This window comes from Eriocheir sinensis, chromosome 17, assembly GCF_024679095.1.
Source record: "Eriocheir sinensis breed Jianghai 21 chromosome 17, ASM2467909v1, whole genome shotgun sequence".
Classification (NCBI taxonomy): Eukaryota; Metazoa; Arthropoda; class Malacostraca; order Decapoda; family Varunidae; genus Eriocheir; species Eriocheir sinensis.
The window spans coordinates 18,521,366-18,543,364 of NC_066525.1; the positions used below are offsets into that span (position 1 = coordinate 18,521,366).

A 21,999-nucleotide genomic window follows, 5' to 3' on the forward strand; every position below is an offset into this window, starting at 1 on the left:
TTGTTTTCTCCTGCTCGTTCCTGTGGTGGGCAGCTTCCAGGGGCAGCTCACGGTGACAGGCAGCCATCGGGTTGAATATGCGGATGTCCATGAACGCCTGCTATCCGCGCACCCAGAATCCGCGGGCACTTACATCAACCCGTGCCTCCTGTGAGGTATTGGCAGTCCTGTACCGAAGGTGGTGTTGAATACAATGAAAATAGTCTCATTTTAATGTTAGAGCAGGAGTTCTTAATCTTTTGCAGTCTGGGCCCCCCCCCCCCCCCAAAAGCTGGTGCAATGCTGTTGGGGCCCCCCTTCTCCCTGCGATACCCACTCACCCCATCCCCCCAAACTATGCCACCATAGATAGATAGATAGATAGATAGATAGCCCGTGGCTAGGCTATTATTGTATTGGCCCACACCATTATTATTATTATTATTATTATTATTATTATTATTATTATTATTATTATTATTATTATTATTATTATTATTATTATCATTAGAAGTAGTAGTAGTAGTAGTAGTAGTAGTAGTAGTGGTGGTAGTAGTAGTAACAGTAGTAGTAGTAGTAGTAGTAGTAGTAGTAGCTGCATCTCCTTTGTACTAATAGCCAGTGAGTCCGTGATTTTCCGTGATTTTTTTTCCCCTCCCGTCTGTGCTCGCCCCCTCGGCTGAGAACCACTGTGTTAGAATTATTTGATAAAGCAGTATGGCCCCTGTTTGTGCATACTGGACACTGAATAGACTAATCACTGACACTGCAAGTTACCATAACATTTCATAATGTTGCCCCATAGTATATATTTTTTTTACTTTCTATTAAGTGGAGAATACTTAAAAAAGAAGCCTACCACCCTTCACCAGACTGATGTGCCTAGCCTAGTGGGGCAGTAGTTTTTCCATGAAGAAAGTTAAAATGAAATTCATATATTCATTTCAAATTCTGATACACTCACCAGACCCTCCAGGTGCATGCCATAAGCTTGTTAAATGCATTTTATACTGCACATTAATATATTTTCGTTTTTCTGTTGTTTGTGCTTATTTGCATAATGTTCATGGTTTGCATCCCAGTTCTGTTTTACACTTATTCAGCTGTGTACTAAATACAAGTTTTGTGATGGCAACTTTAATTATTTTTTGCAACTCATCTGTTTCAAGTAGTTATTTGCAGAAAAATGTTTTATGCACATGAGGTTGCATATGCACATTACTGTGCATCAGGATTATTCTTCATAAAAGCTCAGTCAGTGAAGTAATGCCAATACATAGCTTCAGTATGGAGTATTAAGTAATCTTACAATGATATAAATAAATGCAATGTATTGGAACAGTTTATGTTGTGTCAAAAGTAAAACAGTAGTAGGGGAAGGTGGGGCAAAATGGCATAGGTGGGTAATATGGACCAGCCGGTTTCCTGTATTTTTAGCTTCTGCCAGCTATTGATAATGATATGGACTTACTCCTCGGCTCATTAGCAGTGTTGCCACCTGCGGTACAGCTGTACCAATATGGTACATTTTGAAGCTAATGGTACTGTGGTCCTACATTCCAAAATAAGGCCATTTTTTGGTACAATTTGCATGGAACGGTACAATTTTCCTTATAAATATTTATAACTATTGGTACTCTTTCGTGCATTCTGAAGGAGCACCCTCATTTTGCCCCGAGACTTTTAACTTTTGGTGTACCCCCTCCTGTCACACTCTCTACACTGTGTTGCTCGCCTTACAGTATGTAATGTATTTTCATAAGGACCCTTGCCAACACTGGTGGCTGGCATTTAATATTCCTTATGGCCAATATATATATATATATATATATATATATATATATATATATATATATATATATATATATATATATATATATATATATATATATATATTGTCGTCTTATTTATTTTGGGAGATGGAATGGCGCCTGGCAGGCACCTCCCATCTCCTTTATTGTATTTTCATACAACAATAAACTTATAACTCATTAATATCAACAAAATTGAAGTAAACAATGGATGTATTCCCTTGTCGCATTGATTATCAAGGATTTGTCTGTAAATTACGATATCAACCATCATATTTTCATTAAATAGAAAGCGGTACATTTTGTGGTACATTTTTAAAATTTAGTGGTACGAATGGTACTTTTTTGGTGCTCATTAGTCAGCTGTAATATCGGGGCAAGTTTGGACGCCGTCGTTTGTTTGTGTGTGAAAAATCCCAGAATATTTTATCACCAGCTGATCTATTTGTAAGGGTCTGATAAAATCGTGTTTGTAGGAATACTGAAACTCATAATTTCATGTGTTATTGCATGATTCTTTGGTGTTACTGTGAATGAGTCTGACTACTGAAACATTTTTCTGCACCACCATTGTTCCGCTGAGATTGTTGTTAACATTTTCATTGCCCTTGGGGCAAAACGGCCCACTTAACAATAATAATTATTTTTTGCTGCTAACTAACTCACAACTTCACTGAACAAAGATAAGGACAAAGTGTTCTGTTTCTTTTATATGGATATTAATTTTATGTTCAGGAAGGTAATGTCACTTTTCATTTGTGAGTTCATGTCGTTCATGCTACTGAGCCAAAGAACAATTATTTTTGTAATGCATAAAGAACTTTTTTATGTTCAGAAAGGTAATCTCACTTTCAACTGAGAGTAGTTTCATGAGAGTTCATTGGTGTTCATGCTATTGAGCCAGAGATCATTTATTTTTGTAATGAAATAAGAACTTTATGCTCAGGAAGGTAATATCACTTTTATTTTGTGAGTAGGTTATAAGAATTCATTGTTGTTCATGCAACTGAGCCGAAGAGCAATTATTTTGTAATGGAATAAGAACTGTATTATTTTAGTTTTATGTTAAGTACTCTTTCTAGTATGATTTTCTATCAAAACGTATGTTTTAGCATGTTACCAAGCATTTCTATATGAGGGCCATTTTACCCCATATGTGAGGTCCGTTTTGCCCCACCCAGTGTACAAAGTGGACCACCTGTGGTTATTTTATTTTTTTAATTCTCGTGAGTAAAGGGTCCAAAGTAGTTCTTCCAAAGAGAGTTTATATTGTTTAATGATGAATAAAGATTGCAAAAACACCAACTATCTCTAAATATAGTACAAAATTGCTGCAAAATCTGGAGTGAAACCTTAAGGGTGCCGTTTTGCCCCACCTTCCCCTATAACACAACCACGGGGGGCAAGTCCCACATCAGGGAACCGGTACTGTGTTAGATTTTTTTTCATTGGCAGCAGATAAGTATTATAGCTCACTGACATCCTCTGGGAACTTCTGTGATCTTGGTAGACAAACATTCCCTTATTAGATACATAGTAAGGCTCATGTAAATCAAAGCTGTAATATATTCATATACCTATCTACATAGCACTGACAAGATTATTGTATCACAGTTCTGGATGTACTTAAATTAATACTTATTTTGATATAAGGTGCAAAAAAATCCAGTTTTGTAATTCTATTCTAAAATGTTTTTTTAAACTTTGTGTTACTCAAGATTTTAATCAACCCATGAGCTTGCCTTGATCATTTGTAGTAAGTCTGGGAATTGTCAGATCGCTAAGCTGAAACAAGAAACTTCATGGCCATTATATGAAAAGAGATGCAACAGCTTTGTCAGGCAAAGAATATAGATTGTTCATTTTTTATAGCTTTTTAGGAATAATAATTATGTACCAAATAAAGGAGACAGTTTTAAGAGATAATAATTTAATCCTTGTTACACAGTTATATACTTTATAAGTTTATACAATGATATAGATGGGTTAATCTATGATTCATTCAGTGACACTGTCATGATTTCATTATTCAAGGAGTGTTCCGTGGAAAAATACCGCGGGAGTCCCCGCCATTTTGATTGAGAGAGCGGGAAGTAGTCACAGATCAGGCGGGAAAACCAGGCAGGGGGGAAATAGGACCTTATTCAAATCATTTTGTTATTACTGCCAAAGTTGAGCTATGTGTGGGATGCATGACCCACTAATACCTAGTGCATGTGTTAGGTTATTAATAAATAATAAATTCATAGCCGTAGGGCGTTTAGTGTAAGTGTTACACAGAAAACGAGATGTCACTGTGGCGAAAGCTGGCATCTTGACCGGGGAGCCCGTCCTGAGGATTGTGGGTCTCGGCGGGCCGCACCCAGCCATCTCCCGCCCAGACTTCACCGCGAGCAGACGTCCCTCACCAGCCTCCCGTACCACGTACGTGTCCATCGTGGTGGTTTACCTGCCTTTGTAGTATCCACAAGTCCAGCGTGACTGTGTACTGCTAGGCGAGGGTAGACGTGGGAGGTAAGGAGGGCACGGCGTGTTGCAGAGAGGATTGAAGAAGGACTCTCCAGACAACGAGGCAGACAAGGTGTGGCTTGGCTTTCTCCCACCTACAGCTAAGTAATCTATTTGCTAGGATGTTTTAAGATAGATAGCTAGGTTGCTGTGTGCTTGGTATTAATTAAATATTCTTAATTTCCAGCGATTTTCTTTATTGCTTAAATAAACTTAAGAGCTGGTTCATCTGGACTTTGCTTAACCTATGAGAGATGTGACTGGTCAGAATTAGATATAATAAGTGGCTAGGAAGGGCTGTGAGTCAGATAACTCAATTTTCAGATATTTTATTTTATATTATTTTATTGCTGAGAATTTACGGGATTTTCGGAAGTCCAGACCTTTCAAGAACCCCACATAAAATGGCGCCCGATCAGTAAACTGACCTCACACTCCATAGGAAAGTACTAGCTGTTAGGCTCGAAGTATTTATCTCGCAAGATGTCTATATCACAGTGGAAAATGGAAGCGGAAGAGTTAGGGTACAATGCTAAAGAACCCAGAGAATATATAATCAAAGAGCAAGAGAAAGCGAGAGAAAGAGAAAAGGGTCAATACCAGCTAGAATTACGGAAACTAGAAGCTGACAGAGAGAGAGAAAAGGAGGCCCATGCAGTAAAAATGGCCGAGCTAGCGGCGAATAATGGGAATGGTAATAACTCTCAGAATAATAAAGTAGTTTCTCCAAAGCTAAAGCTTAATCATTTCAAAGAAGGGGACACGATCAAGATATTTAAAGCGGGGTTTGAGGAAGCCGCTAACTTAATGTAGTATGATGAGGTCACCAAGCGTGTGCAATTCATGAGTCTTTTTGAAGGTAAAGCTTTGGAGGTGATTCATAGATTGGATGATAACTCTCGTGAGTATAAAGACATGAAGGAGGCATTATTGGCAGCTTATGGAATGTCTGTTGATGATTTAAAGAATCAGTTCTCCTCTGCCTCCGTAAATGATGATGAGACAGCAATTCAATTTGCTGCTCGCCTCAAAGGGTACTTAGATCAATGGCTCAAGAAAGACGGTGCTGAGGAGACAGTTGAAGGTGTGAAGGACCTAATATTGCGTGCTCAGCACGTAAAATCCTGCCCAGATGAATTAGTCACGAGGCTCAAAATAGACAAGGTGAGAAAATTGGAAGTTATGAAGGAAATGGCTAATTCCTATTTTGAGGCCTGCGGTAGGACGAAAAGGCCTGTAGTTAAAAGTAATAACATGCCGAGTGAAGTCCCTAGAAAGATTGGTTCAGGCGTCGCCACCCTCCATGGTGTGATCAGCCGCCCGTGGCCTTCAGCCAAAAGTAACCAACATTATGCACCGCGTCCGAAGACTGGAAGTTATGGGTCGCGACCGTATCAGGGTAATAAGTGGCACAAAAATGCTGCAGTAAGACAAGAAAGTGCAACTCAGCATGGTAATTATGGTAGAAATCAGGGTTCGCTACCACCTGCGCTTTCCGTGAACGGCCAGTCTCGCGATGAGGCACAGAATCCATGACTAGTGGCCGGAACCGCCACAAATCAGTACGGTGAGCGGTTGAATTTGAGTAAAGGTTGGGTAGGAGACCGAGAGGTTATGGTGATGAGGGATAGTGGTTCTGCCATTCGTACACTGAGGCACAGCTTAGCTAGGAGCCATGAATTCACAGGCAAACGTAGAAAAATATGGCTGTTGAATAGCGCTCTAGTGATAGCTCCTGAAGTCAAGATAAAAGTCAAGTCACCTTATTACACAGGCTGGATCCTGGCGGTGACACTCGAAACACCGCTCTATGATTTAGTGATTGGCAACATTCCCAGAGCTACTAACGGAAAGAGTAAAAATGCAGTCACTCAAACACCTAACACGGTGTTGGATCCAGGGGATTTTGGAGAAAGTGAAAGGGTACAAAGAGAAGGTGAGCCTCAGATTGGTGCAGCAGTAGTGACCCGAGCAGCTGCTAAGCGTAAGAGTACTGTTAGGTCTCTCATGGTTACATCTCCTGGAGAACTAACTAACAGCGAGGTCGTAAGGAAGGAGGTGGAGAGAGACGACACCCTGCACGGCGTACGCAAACGTTTGCAGGAAAACAGTGTCATTCAGCTGAACGACAACCGCGTCAGTTTTATCAAGCAGCGTGGCTTGATTTATAGGCAGATTATCTTTCCCTCGGATGAAAGGAAATTGCAGTTAGTTGTGCCTGCGAGATACAGAGAGGCTGTTCTCAAGTTAGGTCACAGTACTACTCTAGGTGGTCACATGGGAGGAACCAAGACACTCGCTCGCGTACAAGCACATTTTTATTGGCCAGGGATAGGCCAGGAGGTAGCTAGATTTGTGAGGTCGTGCGATGTGTGTCAAAAGCCTATAGATAGGGATAGGGTAAGGCCTGCTCCCTTACAGCCACTGCCCATTATTGACTCTCCCTTTGAAAGAGTAGCAGTAGATTTGGTGGGGCCGATCGAGCCCCGAGCAAGCGATGGCTCCCGGTATATTCTTAGCCTTGTAGATTTTGCCACGCGTTGGGCAGAAGCAGTGCCGCTGAAGAATATCGAAACGCAAACTGTGGCTGAAGCTCTCATGACTATATTTTGCCGAGTAGGTATACCCAGACAAATACTAAGTTCACCTCAGGGATGATGGAGGAAGTACTCCGTTTGCTAGTGTGCAAAGGGTTACGCACCACGCCCTACCATCCCATGGGGAATGGACTGTGTGAACGTTTTAACGGCACACTTAAGAAAATGCTTAAACGCATGGCTGCCGAACAACCCAAGGAATGGCCTAGGTACCTGGCTCCTTTGTTGTTCGCATACAGAGAAGCGCCACAGAGCTCCACCAGGTTCTCCCCGTTTGAGCTAATGTATGGTAGGTCGGTTAGAGGTCAGCTTCAGTTACTGAGAGAGCTGTGGGATGACAATGTACCGGATCCGGAGGTCAAGACCACATACCAGTACGTGTTAGATTTAGGTGACAGGCTGAGAGAGACCTGTAACATTGCTAAGGAGGAGTTACTCAAAGCAAAACAAGTACAGAAAAGTTACTACGACAGAAAGGCAAAGTTGCGTGAGCTCAGTGTAGAACAGTGCCTAGTTTTCCTTCCCACAGCGAGCAACAAGCTGTTAGCTCAATGGAAGGGATCTTACGAGGTTCAGGATTAGGTTACTGACCTTAATTATATTCTCCTGGTTGATGGACACCCAAAACGGTTCCATATCAACATGTTGAAACAATACTACCGGTCAGAAGTAGCCGCAGGTTGTTTGCGAGAAAGTGAGTATGATGATGAGAAGGTGAGGTGTCTAGAGTTAGTTAAAGCTCTCAACCTCAGATCGTTGCTAGAGGGTTATGCATAGGTTTTTTCGGACAAACCTAAGATTGCGTCTGGTTGCAGAGTAAGATGATCAAAGTGGACAGGTTGGGTGGCTCGGAGACTTTATATTCGGATCTTGGGACCTTAAGATTCAGCTGAGTCGAGGAACCAAGTGACGAAAGTGTTCAGATTAGGTGGTTTCGAGGATGGTTGGCGGAGAGTTTTGCGGCATGCTTAAAATTTAAGTTGCATGGTGTGATAATGTAGGAAAAATTAGGCAGTTAGCCAGTAATTTATACAGTAAGTTACACCATTTTTACACCTACCTACAGCTACTCCACATCTGTCCCACCTACACTATGTATACATACATAACACCACTTACATATTGTGAATAAATGTGTGAATAAATGTGGCGAAGTTCGCCAAGCCCGCTCTAAAAGGTACTGGCGCCTCGCTAAGGAGTTTTCCCTCTAGTTTGAGTAGTAACGTAAATGTTGAGGTTTTTCACTCACAGGCGAACCGTCAGTTACCTGAGCAGAGGTTAACTGACATACACCACAGTATGAGAGATTGTGTGAAAAGTGTGAGAACGTTGTCAGGAACATGCTAATCTGTAGGTGCAGGTGTAGGGCATGTTACCAGTGTTGACAGCTTATCACAGTCAAAAAACTTTTCTCTGAAGACAAAAGGTTTCTTAAAGGGGGGGGCGAAATGTCATGATTTCATTATTCAAGGAGTGGTCCGTGGAAAAATACCCCGGGAGTCCCCGCCATTTTGACTGAGAGAGCGGGACGTAGTCACACACCAAGGCGGGAAAACCAGGCAGGCGGGAAACAGGACCTTATTCAAATCATTTCGTTATTACAGCCAAAGCTGAGTTATGTGTGGGATGCATGACCCACTAATACCCAGCGCATGTGTTAGGTTATTAATAAATAATAAATCCATAGCCGTAGGGCGTTTAGTGTAAGTGTTACACAGAAAACGAGATGTCACTGTGGCGAGAGCTGGCATCTTGACCGCGGAGCCCGGCCTGAGGATTGTGGGTCTCGGCGGGCCGCACCCAGCCATCTCCCGCCCAGACTTCACCGCGAGCAGATGTCCCTCACCAGCCTCCCGTACCACGTGTCCATCGTGGTGGTTTACCTGCCTTTGTAGTATCCACAAGTCCAGCGTGACTGTGTACTGCTAGGCGAGGGTAGACGTGGGAGGTAAGGAGGGCACGGCGTGTTACAGAGAGGATTGAAGGACTCCAGACCTAGAACAAGTATTGGCATCAGGGAGGGAATGTGGCCTAGAACTTAATAAGGATAAAAGCAATATTATTATATTTAATATTAAAGAAAAAACTAATGAAATAGAAGGTATAAAGGTTAGCAACAAATTTAAATATCTAGGAATAACTTAATGACAGCAGAAACTTATTCAAAGAGCAAAAACAAATAATGCTGGAAAAAGCAGTAAAAATGGCCAACCTAACGTACTCTGTAATTGCTAGAAGTTGTGCAAGATTAACAATAGGAAAGGTGTATTGGAAAAGTATAGCCCTACCAGGAATCTTATATGGTGCAAATGTGATTGATTTTAGCAAAGAAGAAATACAAAAACTGCAAAGAATAGAAAACAGTGTGGGAAGGAAAATAATGGGAGCACCTAGCTACACACAAGAAGCGGCGTTAAGGGGAGAAATAGGAATCTCCAGCATGAAGGGAAGAATAATGGAGGAGCAGCTGAAATACTTGCAGCACATATTGAGAGGGGAAAGTAACAACCTCCTAGAGAGGGTGGTAGAGGAAATGAGATTGGAAAAGAGGAAGAATAAATGGATAAAGGGTTTGTTGGAGGACAGAAAATTAGTGTGGATCAGGGGAATGGCAGTAAGTAATGCTAAAGTTGGTGAAAAAGTGAAAAAGTGGGACACAGACAAGTGGAAAAGCACCCTGCAAGAAAAGGAAAGTTTAAAGCTGTATAGAGAATGGAGAAAAGAAATTGGAGGGCAAGAGGAAATATATGACAACAGTGAAGAGTCGATCATTATGTTTAAATGCCGTACAAATAATATGAACCTTGGTGATAGAAAAAGATTTAAGAATGAGCCAATAACCTGTGTAATGTGTGGAGCTGATAAAGAAGACTTGAACCACTTTTTGCTGCAGTGTGATGCTTATAGGGAAGAACGGGGGAAATATTTAATGTTGCAACGACCGTATGACGAAGAAGAGGAAAATATGATAGGAAGACTCCTTTTTGAAGAACAAGGGATTGAACAAAGTAAAAGAACGATCTTTAAATTCCGGGAAATACGAGAAAAAGATAAAATCAATACAGTGAAGCTAAATCAGAAATAAGACTCAGACCCAGACCACAAGACCACAGTAGCAAGATCACATCAGGAAGTGCCGATCCAAAGGCAAGACTTCCGCTATCTTCCTGATCTACCTGAACCTGGTAGACAAGGTGTGGCTTGGCTTTCTCCCACCTACAGCTAAGTAATTTATTTGCTAGGATGTTTTAAGATAGATAGCTAGGTTGCTGTGTGCTTGGTATTAATTAAATATTCTTAATTTCCAGCGAGTTTCTTTGTTGCTTAAATAAACTTACGAGCTGGTTCATCTGGTCTTTGCTTAACCTATGCGAGATGTGACTGGTCAGAATTAAATATAATAAGTGACTAAGAGGGGCTGTGAGTCTGATAACTCAATTTTCAGATATTTTACTTTATATTTTTTTATTGCTGAGAATTTACGGGATTTTCGGAAGTCCAGACCTTTCAAGAACCCCACAGACACATACATCCCCTTCATTGGCCTTAGACACCCTTTTTGCCCCATTGACGTGGAGATGAAGCATTCATTTGGGACCACATTCTCAAACGCCTCGCCGCTTACACACTCACATTTGACAAGGATTTCGTAGGAGTTTCGGGCATTTCCAGAGGTACTTTTATGATCCTGATGGTAGTTTGACCCTTCTGTATGAACGTGAAAAAAGCACTTATGAAAACCCGATTAATCGCCTATTCGGCCTTTGGAAATAGTTCACGTGAGAGGTAGAAGAGTGAGAATGCCGACTCAGGCCTTTTTCCAATGCAGTGATGACTAAATAGCAAGAAACTTCCAACACATGAGGAGGTTGGAGACTGAACCCCCCATTAATATTATAACCCAGAACATGTCAAAATGGTTCTGAATGGATTTATAAATATTAACGGAAACACTCTCTAAGCAACGCTTCGACGAAGAGGGAAGAGATAGATTGAGAATTCCGGCGTAAGGCTGCTGGGCGTTATTATTGGACCTTCGAGCACCGCGCCGACTTCGAAGCACGGTGTCTCGCGGGTCATTTTTTCTTATTTTTGAGGTGGTGCCCAGGCTTCGGCTGTAGCAATATGCCATAAAGGGGCTACAAAGTGTATAAATTAACTGCAAGGCTGCTGAGAAGACCGAGGTGTGCTAACAGTCAGTCGTCTAGGGAGGAAACCATCGGTTATGACAGCAAGACACACACACACTGCCATTGTGTGTGTCTTGCTGTCATAGCCGACCTCCCTTTGTACTGTCTATGGAAATCATTGTGAGAGAGGCACAGCTACAAGGACTGAAACAATCGTTCACCTCAGATCCAGACATCGAAGCTGATGAGGAAAGCTGTATACGTGGCCCTCATGGCCAGAATTATTGGATGTGATCTCTCCCACAGGGCACTAGCTGTTATTACAGACTCAGAATGGATATTTCAGTCTCACCAAGGCCACAGTCTAATAGACTGGGCGTGTTACAAAAGCTTAGATGAACAGAAGCTAGCTTTTGGTGAGCTATACCTGTCTTGGTAAAACTCTAGAATCACACCCAACTCAGTCTGAAAGTTAATACATTATTTCTTTAGATTGAATTTGCTAATCATCACTCTGGTAACCGTTTCCATTATTATTTCTCGTTTCTGAGATTTTAAAAATGCGGGAAAATATTACCATTTCAGCGGTGATAGGTTAGATTACTATTTGCTCATGTGAAGGGTCTTCAGCTAGAAACTCCTAGGTAGGGTTATAAGTCCATCTTTATTTAATAGCCTAATATATAAGGTTGCACAGTCTTCATTTTCATGGGTACCAATGTCATCATGATATGTTGAAGACATTTTCCTACAGTATTCTCTAAACCTTGCTATTTTAACCCTCAAGCAAAATTAAACACGTTTACATGGCCTTAGTGTAATGCCAAAATTTAGTTAAGAGGTATTATCAAACGCTAGTTTCTCTTCCCCCTTCCAAGCTATCTTTCCGTGTAGTGTTGGTACTATTGCAAATCAAGCAAACGTTGAAAACCAAAACATTAATGCATTTTAGGTACATTTCTATAATGGAAAATATTGTGTGGCAAATACTTATGTAAACAGTGCTTGATACAGTGATCGACATACACTATATATAGAAAATTTATATCCATGCGTTAATTGGTTGGTACCCGTGGCAATGTTTGCTTCGGGCTCATCTCGTCCCGTCACCTGTGGGCGGAGCTTAGGAGACCTCGTTAGAATAAACTGCTTTTTTTTCTATGTTCTCCTGTTCCATGAGACATCTCTTTCTCCCTTCGTTATTTCTCCCTTGTAAATATATTTCTAACTAGCTTTAGAGCTCCTACCAGTGGGTGGAAAATGGTTTCATCTGTTGCTGAGCTTTGCTTAAGCTCCACCCACAGGTGACGTCACGAGTTTGGACATTGGCTGTGGGAAGCCCAGCATGGAGTACCACATACCACCAGATAGTCATTCGGACTTGGGAAACATGCGCCCGGAGGCTGAAGCCTGTCAGTCCGTCACTTTAAAATTCATCCCAACAATCTTAGATTCATGCTTATGGTTCGAAGTGTCAGCCCTACAAACGCTCAAAAAAGGGAACTGCTGTGAATAGTTGAGACTGAAGGGCGGGGCGTGCTGGATGGGAGGTGTGTTCCTGTGTTGGCTTAAATTATCATAGGAACCGTGAAGTCTTGAATACACAGAAAAATATTGTTTCTTGCATTGTATGACTTTTTATATAAGGCCCAAAAAATTTACATTGTTCTTATACCCAATTAATAATACAGTAACATGAAAAATTGTTGTAATACATCATTAAATCTGCGAAGATATTGACGAAGAGCTGCCATTCAGGTGCTCTTCGTGAAGGGAGGGAATTAGTTTGTTTCCTTCCCGCTCGCCGCTTCGCGCGCTGTATCAAAGCCACTTCTCATCATTGAGAATACCGTTTCGTCCACGAAGCCTGCCTTCCTCGCGGGAAGGGGGAAGAGATAGTCTAAGAATCCCAAGGTTATAGAGGTTTTGCAGTGACGTCACGAAATAGCGTCGTCTGCACCTTGTGCGCCGTCTGAAAACCCGCTGGTGGTCACCTTCCCAGCAGAGTGAGGAGACGGACCACGTGTGCCCCATCCCCAAGTCACTACCCGCGGGCAAATGGCAGGACCTTCAGCATCATTTGTGTTAAATGATTACGCGAGATCGCTTGAGAATGCTGCGAAGATAAGATACATCGAAAAAATCAGTGCTTTTGGAGGAGACTGGTAGACTGGCTGGTTGCCTGGCTGGTTGCCTGGTGGGTTGACTGATTGCCTGGTGGGTTGATTGGCTGGCTGATTGGTAAACTGACTGTCTGTCTGACTGACCGACTGGATGACTGACTAGCTGATTGGTTGACTGGCTGATTGGTTGGTTGGCTGACTGTCTGGATGGTCGGTTGACTGCATGGCTGTCCCTCTGCCTGGCCGATCTCCTGTTGCTGACCAGTGATGCCCAGGCAGGCAGACAGGTGAGGGCAAGTGACGACATTTGAGGGCAAGTGACGACAGGTGAGGGCAGGTGACGGCAAGTCACCTTACACTACGCACTTTTGGTCACTTCCCTGCGTACACTTATATACTCCACCCAGCACTGAGCTCTGTCCCTCTGTGCACTTTGCCTCCACTGAATTTCCTTTCCTATTTTCTTCCCCTGTTTGAGCGCCGCCATGCGTGTTTACTTCCGCCAGCTCATGTAATTCCCGTTCCAGAGTAATCCCCCGCCACACAGTAAGCTAGGGGACCCGCGGGAATACCTAAATGAGTGTTATCTCATGTAATAATCTGATCAGTCTTGCCTGTAATATTTACCTCTGACAAAATGAGCACTGCAGAGTCAAGAAGAAGCAGACGGCCGCCAGTTTTCCCTCCTCACAGCTGCTATCCACTTCCCCCGCTTATCTGGATTCGCTGTAAATCTATAAAATGACACAGCATCTCTCCCATGTCGGTTAGAACATCCAACCGCACAGCATATGTATCCCATGACGAACACACATGAAATGCCAGAATATTTATCTTGTCTACACTCCCACTCGACCGAAAAACACACAAGATATTAATCCAGACAAGGAAAGGTTTGCTGGCACCGGGGATCGAACCCTCGACCAATGTAATGGGAGAGCCACTCCTTTACCAGTCGGCCAAAGAGGTACCCCCATGGCAGAGGGAGTTATGGGAGGCTCACCCATCAGGCTAGTCGTGTCACTACACGGCTCCCCATTCCTATTTAGATTAATTCCTGTGTTGAGTTCCCCTTTTCTATGAACTTCGGAGAGCATGGGCCATCACTCTCCCTGTTAGCCCTTCGGGGAGACACAACAGAACCACAGGAGAGGATGCCACCGCCTTGCCACCAGTGAAATGCCAGAATTTTCTCTTTTCTCCACTCCCACACGACCACTGCGTGTAACGAAACATACAAGATATTAATCCAGACAAGGAAAGGTTTGCCGGCGCCGGGGATCGAATCCTCGACCAGCGTAACGGGAGAACCACTCCTTTACCAGTCGGCCAAAGAGGTATCCCGCTGGCTGAGTGGATTATGGGAGGCTCGCCCATCAGACAAGTCAGCACTACACACAGAGCATTTGTGGAGCCGCCACCAAGGTTTGCTTTGATAAGTAACTACCACCACTGACCACCAAGATGGCCGTGCAGGCCCGCGCTGCCCCCGCACCCCCATTAATGACGTCAGCTGCAAAACCTCTTTACGCAGGGCCGCCTATGTAGGGACTCTCTCTATCAAGGGACTCTAATCGAATCTTGACTGAATAGTAGTCCTCGTAAAATTCGTATGTTCTGGCCTATGCTATGTTTACTTACCAGCATTCCGTAACGTCTGGCAGGCATTGAATATCCGTCACATGTTCACACTAAGGAAAAAAATGGTCACGCGGCGTCCCACAGTGGCCGCCGCTGTTGTTGAAATCAACTCGCTTCTGCTAAATAGCTCGCATAGAGAGGTTCAACTTGCTTACTCTTTCTATATTTCACTCACCGCTATCGTTTACTTGTCCTGTTTCGGCTTCAATACAAGGCACAAACATCAGAGAAACATTTTTAATCAAGAGAAAGCTTTATAACGAACGAACATGGCAAATTTTCGAAAGAATTACCCCACGTTGATGTTCACTCAGTTTTTGCTGGTTTGAACTGTTGGTCTGATGTGTTGTTGTCTGGTGGGCATATCAACCATCACAAAGATAACAAGTGGACAAACTAGAAGAAAATATGGGAAATTAATATGTTTTCCAGCTGTGTATTCCTAATGTGACCAGATTTTTTTAAATGAAAAAGCGGTACATTATACATACTCGTGTATATATTATACGCATGTATATATGATACTATACCTATATGTGTGTGTGTGTGTGTGAAAATATATATATATATATATATATATATATATATATATATATATATATATATATATATATATATATATATATATATTTTTTTTTTTTTTTTTTTACAGCGGAGGAGTCAGTTCAAGGGCATAAAAAAAGGTAACAAATGTTAAACAAAAAAATAGCCCGCTACTCACTGCTCCTACAAAAGAGTTAGAGGAGTGGCCGAAAGATAGGTCAATTTCGGGTGGAGAAGTGTCCTGATGCCTTCCTCTTGAAAGAGTTCAAGTCGTTGGCAGGAGGAAATGCAGATGAAGGAAGATTGTTCCAGAGTTTACCAGCGTGAAGGATGAAAGAGTGAAGATGCTGGTTAACTCTTGCGTAAGGGATTTGGACAGTAAAGGGATGAGCTTGAGTAGAAAGTCGTGTGTGGCGAGGCCGCGGGAGGGGGGGAGGCATGCAGTTAGCAAGTTCAGAGGAACAGTCAGCATGAAAATATCGATAGAAGATAGAAAGAGAGGTAACATGGCGGCGAAATTTAAGAGGTAGAAGACTATCAGTAAGAGGAGAAGAGCTGATGAGACGAAGAGTCTTACACTCCACTCTGTCCAAGAGAGCTGTGTGAGTGGAGCCCCCCCACACGTGAGATGCATGCTCCATATACGAGGGCGGACAAGGCCCCTGTAAATGGATAGCAACTGTGCGGGTTTAGTAAGAGAAGAGATTTGAAGTTTTCAGTTCAGATTTTGAGTTAAGGATAGACCGAGGATGTTTAGTGTTGAAGAAGGTGATAGCTGAGTGTTGTCAAAGAACAGGGGATAGTTATCTGGAAGATTGTGTCGAGTGGATAGGTGGAGAAACTGTTTATATATATATATATATATATATATATATATATATATATATATATATATATATATATATATATATATATATATATATATATATATATATATATATATATATATATATATATATATATATATATATATATATATATATATATATATATATATATATATATATATATATATATATATATATATATATATATATATATATATATATATATATATATATATATATATATATATATATATATATATATATATATATATGTATATATATATATATATATATATATATATATATATATATATATATATATATATATATATATATATACCTTTAAAAAAATAAGAGAATATAATCAATTCAAATAATTTTTCTTACCTTTACTTAACATACTTTTCACTAGATGAAATTTTCTTTAATAATTCTGGAGTTGATTTCAGCACACCGTACGTAGAACTCCATACATGTATGTTTGAAATTAATCTTTGTCGTCAGTAATGCTCTTAGAGTTGGGACTTTTAGTTGAGTTTTTTCAGATGTCCATATCTTATTCATGTGAGAGAACGCACGTTTAGTAGAAGCATTTGTTCCAGGACGGCAGAGTATAAACTGAACTAATTCTGACATGCGTTGGTGACTGACATCTCTGGCTTTGAAATGAGTGAAAATTTGCACCCACCTTTGGTCTGTTGGTAGGTTTGATACATTCCACTCAACTACTTTGTCAGTGATGTACTTGGCAGCACAAGTGAACTAAAAAAATAAGCTCGAGTCAAATCTGATGTCAAACATTTGTTTTTCAGCACCAAAATCCATCGTTTTCTCAACATCTGACAGGTTTGGAACTTGTTCAGCGAAACCCACTGCATGCACTCAAGATTACGGTAGGTTAGTTGACCACTGATCCAAGTACTTAACACACGTGTCATACAGCATTCCCCAGTGCGCATCCGTAGTGGGCTAGGGCGACTTATTTCTGCAAGGAGGTATTTATCGTGGTGATGTTACTCCAGCGCTGCCAAGGTTAAAAGAAAACAGCGGGACTCCTTTATTTTCCTTGGACATGATGACTTTATTTATTTCCGGTTTTTCTCACTTTCTTTCCCTTTGCCTCTCCTCCCTTCTAACTTCTCTCCTTTCCCTTTTTCTTAACCCTTCTTTCCTCCCTTCCTCCTCCTCCCCTTCCTCCTCCTCCTCTTCCTCCTCCTTCTTCTCCTTTCTTTTCTCTCCCTTTCTCCCCTACAACACCTTTTTTGTGCCACCTACCGCCCGAGCTTTTCAAACACACTCGATCCCGCCCCCCTTTCTTTTTTTGTTTTATAGAAAGTCGGTCTTCTACTAAAACTGTGCACACCTGTCAGACATGCACGCATTTCCCTATAACAACCAGCTTTCCCAAAATAATAACCGACATTTCGAGTATAGTGAAAACAGATTGACGAGATCGTTTTTCATAACGATTCCCGCAGGTCTCCTCCTCCCAACACCTGTCTCCTCTTCTCATATGTTATCTAAAGTGGGACATATGAGAGGAGATAGGTGTTGGGACAGTGGGGTAGAGCGGCGGGGAGGAAAGGACCCGCGGGAATGTAAAAACGATATCGCCAATTTGGTTTTGCTATTATAAAGTTTTGTGCAATATGCAACATAATTATAGCCTCATTGGTTAGGATACTGGCATTGCGACCTTCTGTTCTAATTCATTCCTATAGTATCCGGCCCGAATTCACAGACTCAATAACTACGAACTAACATAACTACGCACTATTGATTTAGTTACCGACGGTAGCGTCAGATTCACGAAGCAAACCTTAGATTGTAGTTAGAGGCGCGCTAAGTCAGCGAGGCCGCTGATTGGTTGATGACGTCATTGGCCTTGCAGCGAATCGCAAGCACGTTTACAGAACCGTCAGCCAATCCTAGGGAGCCCCCTCCAGCTGCTGGTTCAAGAAACCCATTCTCTTTTCCCATTTTTCTTCCTTTCAAGGCAAACTGTACTAAATCGTAATCTACGAATTCAATTATTTCGTTGTTTGCTGCACATTTACGTCAAAGTAGCTCTGCTCTTCGATGTCTTGTTACCTACGAACATGCTTAAGATGAAGAAACAGAAGATACGGAGGAGATTGAGGCAGGAAGAAATCAAATAGAAATATGGGACAGATATCGAGGCAGACAGAACGAAGGACGGAAGGAAGGAATAGGGAAAATTAAGACTATTATATATTGTAAGATCGTTATAGAAGGAAAACGCAAAATTCTCCCTAGTAAATCAGAAATTACATAAAGTTCGGCAACTTTTCCTCGTCGCCAAGCCATCCTCCACAGCAGGCAGAGGAGGGAGGTCTGGCAATCCCCCGGCCGGGTGTTGCCATACCGCCCACACTTATCATATACCTCTCAAAGGGTGCATATCTCATCATTTTATAAAGAAATGGGCCTCCTCTACTCGCAAAGTTATATTTCAAGTTGAAAAACGCGATTTATAAGCATTTATACGTAAATCTGATAATATTGTTAGCGTTACCGTCAGCTCCGAGGCAGTAGTTATTTAACAACAAATTTAACGTCACACAGAGCGCGGTAAACGTTTGTAGATCCGCGCGCTAACCCGTGACGTCATCGATTAGTTGGTGGTTAGCTTTGTGAATCTCGATGTTCTCAAAACTACGCATTAAGGGGCCAAAACTACGAACTAAGCCTTTGTGGATCCGGGCCGTTCCTAATGCAAGAGCTGAACATTCTTTAACAGTTCATTCTTGTATCCCTTTCACTGGGAAACTGCCTTACCTCTCACACTAATTCGATTATACTTTTTATTTATATATTTTTTTTTTTCTATTTGTAAGAGCGGATTTTTTTGTCCCATTTTTTTCATGTGTTGATAGGCTCTTAGTTTCTTAATTTTCTAAAATTTATAGCATGTTTATATACCAGTCTCACTGATCAAATCATATTACCATAAATCATTGAGAAAGAACAAAACATGTCCCACTGTCTTTTAAAATGTTCCCATCTATAAACAATCTTAATTTCAAGGGCTTGATTTGTGCTTAATGTGTGGCGCCACGTAACTTTCTCATAACTGATTAGATTCGAATGCAGGACGAAACGTGTGAATGCAAACATCTGCCATCAATGACCTCTACGAGCCTGTCGCATCAGCACCGTGCCGTCAGTAGTGCCCGCAATGGCTGGAAGACTTGCAGGAAAGCGCTGCGTGGTGACGGCCGCCGCCCAGGGTACTGTATTTCTAAAGTGCATTCATGATATATAAGCTATTTAAGACATTTTGAAATCACTCATCTGAAGGTGGTCGTACTCGGATTCGGGTAAAAATAATCGATTTCTTGAAAATATCTGTGTTAGCTAGTCACCCTCAAGGCTTCTGAATTCACCCGCTGGCACCCCTGTGCAATTATATGGCTGCCTAGTTAAAACAACTGCGGCTGCTTTCCCTGGCAGCACGGAGAGGAGGAGGGAGAGGCGGCTCGGGGAGGATATAGTAGTGTTTTACACACTTTATTTATTTACACACATGTTTCTGTACTATTTATACTAGAAACTGTGAGAATGCCACGTGTGGGTGCCAAAAGGAAGGCTCTCATTGAGTCTATGCGCCAGAACGCTATGAAGAGGTGGAAAAAGAGATGAGGATATTGCTCATGAGACGCTGTCCATGGCTTCCAAGGTCGCCAACTGAGTGCGTTGCTAAGGTAAAATACGTGGCATGCCATTTCTCGTGATGAAGAGGGAAATCATCACCACCTGCACAGTGATCCATCATGGTGTATTTTCAAGGCCACTGACAAGAGAAGACAAGGGAAAAGGCATCACCTGGTGGACCTGACTATGAGTCAGGTGGCTGGACGTATGATCATCCCTGGCAATAATGAGGTGGTTGGGCACCACTGACACCCTCCCTTCAGGGGACGATATGTTGTTTATATAATTTATAGAGAGAGAGAGAGAGAGAGAGAGAGAGAGAGAGAGAGAGAGATTTACAAAGATTTACAAAGAAAATCAGACCACACAGACCCCATGGTCCAGACTAGGTGGTCTGTCCTTAAACCTAAGTGATTCTACATTAATCAGATGGCTCCAAAACGTTGCATTTCTACTCTAGTTAATATTAAGTTCGATGAAGTGTCGGTCGAGCTTGTTGTTAAAGGAGTCAATCGTGTTACACTGGACCACTGAAGGTGGGAGCTTATTCCATTCTCGCACAACAACGTTGGTGAAGAAAAATTTGGTGCAGTCTGAGTTTACTTGTCTACATTTGAGTTTTATGCCATTGTTCCTCGTTCGCAAAGTGTCATCGATCATAAACAATTTTGTTCTGTCTACATTCTTGAAACCATTAAGTATTTTAAAACATTCGATCAGTTTTCCTCGGAGGCGGCGTTTCTCAAGAGAGAACATGTTAAGGGTGGAAAGCCTTTCTTCGTAAGATTTGTTGCGCAAGGAAGGGATCATTTTTGTTGCCCGACGCTGAACACCTTCTAATTTAGCAATGTCCTTTGCATGGTGGGGAGACCAAAACTGTACCGCATATTCCACGTGGGGTCTGACTAAACTATTGTAGAACGGAAGTATTACATCTTTATTCTTGAATAAAAAGTTTCTTTTCATGAAGCCCAACATTCTGTTCGGTTTATTTGCTGCATCGATACATTGATGTGAGAATTTGAGGTTTGATGCGATTTTGACCCTCAGGTCCTTAACGCATTGAACGCTTGTGAGTTTAACGCCGCCCATTTCGTAATCGAACTTCTTATTTCTTGTTCCAACTTGAAGGACCTGGCACTTGCCTACGTTAAAGGGCATCTCCCATCTATCCGACCAAGCTGAAATTTTGTGCAAATCCTCTTGGAGGTTTTGCCTGTCTTCGTCAGTGAGAACCGAGTTACCAATCTTTGTGTCGTCTGCAAATTTACGAATGCGATTACTGAGTCCAACATCCACATCGTTGATGTAAATAATGAAGAGCACTGGGCCAAGAACCGAGCCCTGAGGGACGCCACTAGTGACCGGTGCCCACTCTGAGTTAAATCCGTCAATCACCACTCTTTGTTGTCTGTTGCTCAACCAATTCGCGATCCATTGGTTTACTTGACCGTCAATACCTACTTGCTTTAATTTATAAAGTAATTTATGATGTGGGTCTTTATCAAACGCTTTCTGGAAATCAAGATAGACTACGTCCAATGATTTGGTTACGTCATAAACTGAGAAGAGGTCGTTATAAAAGGTCAATAGGTTTGATAGGCAGGATCTTTTGTTACGGAATTCATGTTGTGAATCCCCAATTAATGAGTGGCTTTCAAGGTAACTCACAATTTTGTCTCTAATTATGCTCTCAACTAGCTTACCTACAACTGAAGTTAGACTAATGGGTCTGTAATTACCATAGCTGGGCGTTATCGCGATAAGTTATCGCGATACTTTATCGCTGATAACAAAATCGGATTATCGACCATCCGCTACTTATTTAAATATATATCGGTATATTCTTTACTTTTGTAACCAAACTAGCGATAATCGCTACTTTTTTCCGCCTCTCAGAAAAAAACGTTGTCTCCCTACTGCGCATGCGTGGCCCGGTGTTGTATGAAAAAACTTCGGGGTATGAAATATCTTCGGTGATGAGATTTCATACTTAGATCATGAAAATTAAAACACTAGGTTATTTTTTTTATGTTACTCAAAAATCAATATATCATGGAGAAAAATCATTTAACTTTGCCCCAAAAATGATTATTCACTGCCTCAAATTTGATATTCCATATTCGTTTGTGACCATGCCATGATACTGAAGGCACCCGGTGTTG

The 21,999-nt window shown here is 41.7% G+C and overlaps 1 protein-coding gene across 2 annotated transcripts in view; it reads left to right on the forward strand.

Moving 5' to 3' along the window:
- LOC127000051 (3-hydroxybutyrate dehydrogenase type 2-like) overlaps window positions 1–21,999 on the forward strand; it is a 45,697-nt gene that overhangs the window by 18,902 nt on the left and 4,796 nt on the right. Inside the window, exon 1 of one of the 2 annotated variants that reach the window (XM_050863466.1) lies at window positions 19,283–19,410. The exons of the other annotated variant lie outside the window; for it this stretch is intronic. Coding sequence (XP_050719423.1) covers window positions 19,359–19,410 — 52 coding nt within the window. The 5' untranslated portion in view covers window positions 19,283–19,358. Of the gene's footprint in view, window positions 1–19,282; window positions 19,411–21,999 lie in introns of those variants that run through there. 2 annotated transcript variants of the gene reach the window in all.